This window comes from Amblyomma americanum, chromosome 1 (assembly GCF_052857255.1).
Source record: "Amblyomma americanum isolate KBUSLIRL-KWMA chromosome 1, ASM5285725v1, whole genome shotgun sequence".
In the NCBI taxonomy this organism is placed as follows: domain Eukaryota; kingdom Metazoa; phylum Arthropoda; class Arachnida; order Ixodida; family Ixodidae; genus Amblyomma; species Amblyomma americanum.
Window position 1 is genome coordinate 93,662,031 of NC_135497.1, and position 6,169 is coordinate 93,668,199.

The 6,169-nt window shown below is 52.2% G+C and overlaps 1 protein-coding gene across 1 annotated transcript; it reads right to left on the minus strand.

Annotated features, from left to right (window-relative positions):
* Positions 1 to 4,026: 4,026 nt before the first annotated feature.
* Positions 4,027 to 5,768, minus strand: LOC144133925 (uncharacterized). Its single transcript, XM_077666977.1, has 2 exons — positions 5,516 to 5,768; positions 4,027 to 4,354 (listed from the first exon to the last, which is right to left on the minus strand). The coding sequence occupies exons 1-2, from the start codon at positions 5,665 to 5,667 to the stop codon at positions 4,027 to 4,029; spliced, it is 480 nt and encodes a 159-aa protein (XP_077523103.1). The 5' UTR covers positions 5,668 to 5,768.
* Positions 5,769 to 6,169: the final 401 nt, after the last annotated feature.

Below are 6,169 nucleotides of genomic sequence, written 5' to 3' on the forward strand. Positions count from 1 at the left end.
ACAGGGTCCCGCACGGCCTGCAGATTGTTGCCGAAAATTTGGATGTTGAGGTTCTTTTTTCTGCGCCCTGAAAGCTGTTCCGTTTGTGCTCATTGACCAAGGAAGATAGACAAAACAAGTTTGGCTGCGGCACAAACTGCAGAAACAAGTTTGTGCCTTCCAGAAAGAACGCCACCTATTTGATTTCGCTCAGCTGTCACAAGATTATAAGCCAGACGGGCCGCTGCGTTAACAAACGATCATGCAAACATCTTAGATGCAGCACAGCATCTGCTTGAACATGGCAAGTCCTGCAAGCACGCGACTATAGCATATACAGGAACACTACACGCGACGAAGCACGCGCGCCACTTTTCGGCCAAACAAAGATTATCGGCGGTGCGAGGGAGAGGGAACGAAAGGAACGCGAAATGCTTGAAACCTAGCAGATAGCGAGATTTGGCCCTGGCAAATGTGTAAGTGAAGCTCCCACCCACTTGTACAGGAAGGAACTGGATTTTCTCGGCATGTCAAGCTGATTGCGAGCTTGGTGCGCTTGCGCTTTGTTTTTGAAGAAAGGAGGTGCTGGCGCAATAAATCAGTTGTTAGTCTGCGGTTGTTCTGTGTGCTTTTCTATGTCCTGTCCGTTGCGCAGTTTTTAGGTTTGAACGATGTCGCACCAACCAGCTTCCCACCGCACTATTCTGTTAAGCATAGTGCTGGGTAAAAAATCGGAGGGGACACTTAAACTCTGCATTAAGGGTATGGTACGCGATAGCTTTGGTGGGATAATACCCATATGTGTAGAATTCATCATTCTCCACTTTACATTGTGGGGACTCAGCCCCGCAGTTTCCCCTTGCGGTTTGCTTTCCCGCGGTGCACCCTCTCACGGCTTCGCCTCAGGTGGGACGCACTTTCCCTGGTTGGGTACCTTAACTAACAAGGGAGGGCGCCACAGGCGGCGTGATTGCTGCGCGTCGGGAGAGCGCACGTCTTCGGCTGGAATCGTCGGCGCGAGCGGACATTTCGCACGCGGCTCCGCTCTTCGCCAGCGGGGCGAGGAAGCGGCGGGGTGACTTACTCCTGTATCTTGTCCCGTCCGGTTTCGGAGTATTCCTTGCCCTAGCGTAGGCGAATTCGCTCGTAACCTTGCTGGTGAGTCGGACGACCCCTATTCCTTAGTGTGTTTTCTTGCTAGCTGGCGTTATTGTTGCTGTAGCAATAAACGCCTTTTTGGGTCAGCCAGTGTGTCGTTCCTTTGTTCCCGCAGAGCAAGGCCCGCCGTGGTCGGCGTGCGCTCGGTAGCGTACGCGATCACGGAATGGGATCTGGCGGTTTTCAACTGTTAGCCACGATTAAGTGTGGGGGGGGGGGGGCGTATTATTTCCCCAATTAAATCCCCACAACATTCATAGATCCCTGGAAGTCCTCGTACATCTCCTGGTGCAGCGGTTAAGCGATGGCCCTGCAATGGCAGGTGCTGCCGTAAGTAAGCTTGTGCGACCCAGGTCGCTCCTCCTGGGCAACCTCTCACGACCGGTCATTAATTTAACTGCCACCTGCCGCGGTGGGCAGGGTGTGACGACGCCACAAGGTCACGTGACCTAGGCCAACCACCTAGGTTGCTTCTCCGGGGATTTTTCGCTCACAACGCCGACAGCGACGACGACGCCGGATTTTCTGCACAACGGGAACTTAGCGCTATCGCGTTAATAACTATTCGGCTTTCCCAAGCGCACGTAGCTGGCAACCTTTAGCAGAGGGCAAAGGCAGAGACGACTGGTAAATACTGCAGTAACGAAGGAAGAACATCAGATGCAGTTTCAAGTTTATTCGTATGTAGTTAAATGCTCAGAGACCGGTTCGCATGAAGAACATTAGATTTAAAAAAGGCTTTTCTTGGCTGCTTATGTAGGTGATCGTTTCAACATTACCAAGGCTTCATTCCAATGCTTATAGTTTTAACGAAACCAGCTGCGCCCACTGTGGAGCTTAAAGAAACTCGTGCGGTCGGATTAACCCTTTCAGATACAGTGCGCTATATAATATATACACACAAATCTCAGAAACCACGGAGAACTTTCTCAACTTATCTAGTAATATTACCAGCTTTATTATTATTGGCAATTTCAGTGGCATATCGAAGTATCGGCAATGCAGTATCTCTATCGAAAATCAATTTCGCAGTAGAAGACTCCTGCGAGTTACGCTAAATGCCTCAACGAGTTAGCGAAATGCACCCATGCATGCCGATTTGACGCTCTCTGTTCTGCGCTCGCGACTAAACACTGGCTGCTGATTTCTTTTTGCGCCGCTTCCGTCCGACACGTGATATGTCGACATGTCACCTCTTGATGCTCGTGCCGCTCGAGGGCGGCTATCTTGGCTATACTGGCAGTGCGTTCACTTTTCGCTGTTGCGGCTCGTTACTTGTAGCACGCCGAGAGGCATACAAAGTAGGAAAACTGTAAATGATGTGGTGACGTGTTCAGTGCAGGTAAATGCAAGCAAACCCGACCTTCAGGTTAAGAGTGTAAAGTTCATCCCGTTCATTCTCTTGTTGAGCGCAAACGTTCCCAGTGAGAAAGAAGAAACCGCAATCCGCGGTCGCTGTTTGCACGAAACCACGAATATGATTAACCGTTTTTTGAACAATTAAAACTTCACGTGGTGCTGACAGACATCGCCCTCGTAAGTGATACTGAAGGCTGCTTATGTGCAGCCTTCTGTAGCACGTACGAACACTTTAATAGCATTTCAGCAGCATGTCCTCTACTATACCTCCTCTACTATATGATGACTTCTATGACTCTACTATAGTAGATGACATCGTCGAGGTCCCGCACATAACAAAGTGCGCAGTGTAAACGCGGCGAAAGGGAGGACGCTCAGCTGCCGTTACGCACACAACTGCATGCCAGCCGCGCAGCAGGCACTCTGTCGGAGCTTTCCGATACAAATCCTTTATTTAATCAGGCTTTCCTGCAATACTCGTGCAGCGGTTCTTGCTGGCTGGACTAATGGTATCTTCTGGGTTCCGGGCAGTTCCTTGCACGCACCATCCTTTGGCACTCTCTTTCAGTGGGTGTAAGTTCACTGATTAGTGACGTCTCACAAAGCATGCGGAAGTAAGGTGCAGCAAACACAGACATTTTGCTTTGTTGAAACCAAAAGTTTTTCATTATTGCTTGTGGTACAAAACACATTTGTGAACAAATCGCAAGGACAGAAACAGTAATGACTATGACGGGAAAAAATATTGTACAAATCACTGCACATGCTTAAGCTGTGCGCGACTATATGAACGAGCCATGCGCGGACCAAATGCATTTGCTTCGATGGTGCCTTTGTGGTCTGAACCTCGTATGCTTCGTTTTGTGCTTTCAGCTGCCCTAAAACAGGCAATCCCATTTCCGCCGGCGCACTCTGTCGTCTCTTTTATTTCTTCCTCTGATCAAATTCAAAATTAATGACATGGATCCGATGAGTTTCCATGCACATGCTTGTGAAGTACCACAGCCTGTGCGAAAATCTGGAATTCGACGACAGTCGTGCACCGCACACTGCACTGACAAGATGTCCTCGATCACGGCGGCAGCGATGTGCGCGGAGCCCGTTGCAGGCTCCGAGGGTTGCCCGTTGCTCGGAGTTTTTACCCAGTATTTTACCTAGCTTACTACCCAGTACATCTCCTAGAGCGTAGGGTTTTTCAAGCATTTCTTTGGTCACATGCTGAATAGTGGCTCCGCCTAACTTACGCCTAAATGCAGATAGATACTCACGGTACCTCCCTCTTTCTTCTTCCTTGCGGCGCGCTCCTGAATGCAGCATCCTAGCAACTCGCGAGGTGCGTAAAAACGCGACCCTGACGGCCTGTCACAACTCCACACACGCCGCACGGTGCAACGCGGCAGCAATGTTCATTGCAAGTCTTCCTGCCGAGACGAGCGGGCACCCGGCGTCTCCACCGCGACGGTACGATGGAGTTTGTTTGGGTGAGGCACCGTCGCGGCCTTCTTTCGAATTCCGTTGTGGTCTCCTGGTTCACCAGCCTCCTCCGCCGCCTCCCATGTCCCATCCGCCGCCTCCACCCCCACCGCCGCCCATCCAGCCGCCTCCGCCACCGCCGTGGCCTCCACCGCCGCCGCCATGACCTCCACCGCCTCCGTGGCCTCCGCCGCCGCCGCTGCTGATGAGCTCGACTTTCCAGACCTCGGTCATGCCACCGCCACCGCCACCATGACCTCCGCCGCCACCGCCTCCATGTCCTCCGCCGCCTCCGCCTCCATGGCCTCCACCGCCGCCACCGCCGCCAAGGCTCCCGAGGAGAGACTTGAGGTGCATCATGGCCCCACCGCCGCCGCCCCCTTTCCTGTGAACAAGTGAACACGAGCGTCCTAAAGGGTCCTATAGCAAAATATATTGCCGTCCGTAGCTTGACACCTGATATAAATTGTGGTCACCCCCATAGTTTTTTTTATGCGTGGACGAAATGCTCACGCTAATACTGTTTTTCCAGTACTTGCTATAAGTATTTCGTAAGGTGTCTTACTTAGCAACTCCTGTCAGCTACGGAGAGAAGAAGCAGGCCTTGCGTGATGCACTGGCGAGTGCTCGGTACTGTAAGAAACCAGGTTGGCCGCCAAGCCGTCATTTTTAACTGTTCCTGCGATGGCCCAGATCACTAATGCGAGGCGACTTTGCTCACCGTTATCAGACGCACCTCACGCGAAGTGCCCCTTAGGCTACAGGTGGTTTAAGTCAAGAAAAGCCTGGTCATTGGGGCACGTAAGCCAGCTCGCTCTCAGAGTCGGAGTAAATGCCATGCTGACTCCGTCTCGCAGGTTTTTCATCAGGAAAACTGCCTTCTGCATGTGCAGTGTTGCTTTCTCTCCAGAGAGGATGCCATTTTGCTGTCAAACTTTATGAGTATGCATTCTGACGCGCTTTCATAAAGTCTGGTTGCTGCTGTAGAGCGCTTTACGTACTGTTTGCACTAGTTACCACAAACATTAGCGAAGAAGCGTTTGTAGTTTAGCTCTTCCTTTCTCTTCCTTTGTACTTTAACTTTTATAAGAGTACGACTAGGTCTGCAGCCTCCTCATTTTTTTCCTCTTTTACCTGACTTCTATAGATGGACTCATAAACAATACAGTTTGCAAGTCAATTACTTTTTATCACAGCTTTTTTTCCCCTGAATTCGGGGGCCGTGGACATTTAGCATGTCAATTTTCAGAAATTGTCGTATGCTTATGACTGTGAACATTTACCAGTGCTTACTGATTCCTATGTAAAGAGCTTTATGAATCGCTCAGGTTCGCCACGTACGTTCCCGAGCACTGGAAAGCACTGCACATTGGTACTGCTAGTACTACTGCCACCCACGAACCTTATAGACGTGGGCGCATCATGCGAGCAGCACGGCGGCAAGTGATGGACCAAAGGCGACTGCGACGCCGCACCGAGCATGTCCGCGCGAGGAAACGGCCCTGCTCGGCGCCGGTCGTTGTTGCCTTTGCTCCGCCTTACTCACTTGGGTATCGGGATGGGCAGCGGGATGATGATCTTCCCTTTCTTCATGAGCTTCTTGAGAAGGATGAGCTTCTTGAGCTTCTTCTTGGTGGCCTCAGCCTCAAGCAGCAGGCAGGCTACCAGCAGGAGCGCGAGCGCTACCGCGGGCCTCATGGCGCTGCTGGCGGCCGGCTGTCGTTGTCGTCGTTGCGAGACGCCCTGGCAAAGACTTCGCTGTGCCGCGAACACTGAGCGCGCTTCTTCAACACCGTGCCACTGCGACCGTCACCCGCCGAGCGCCGCTTTTATACACTGCGCCCGTGATGGGATCGTGACCGTGTTTTTGAGCTGACAGGTGGAGGAGGGATCTGGGTCACCCCCTTCCTCGCGCGGTCCCTGCGGTTTCGCACCTTTCTTCCAGCCGCGCCGCCGCCCTCGCGTCCACCGCGCGGGTGCCCGGTGCTGGGGAAGAGGGCACGCCGACTGCGCTTTCCTGGACGCAACGTGACGACGCAGCCGTTGTCCTGGGGCGAAAGCGCTCGGAAGTCTGCAGCTAGCGCTGTTCCGGTCCGTATTCACTGCGTACGAACCGGACTAAACTGTCAAAGGGACGCAAGAAGAGTTACTTACCCTCGCTTTTGCGCATGCTTTCGCACCGACTCAAAATATATACAAA

What these genes read in the sequence shown, in the direction of transcription:
- LOC144133925 (XM_077666977.1), bottom strand. Translation starts at nt 5,667, where the DNA reads ATGAGGCCCGCGGTAGCGCTCGCGCTCCTGCTGGTAGCCTGCCTGCTG. An exon ending in CTGCCCATCCCGATACCCAA is followed by an intron (nt 4,355 to 5,515) that starts GTGAGTAAGGCG and finishes ACTTGTTCACAG; the next exon opens with GAAAGGGGGCGGCGGCGGTG.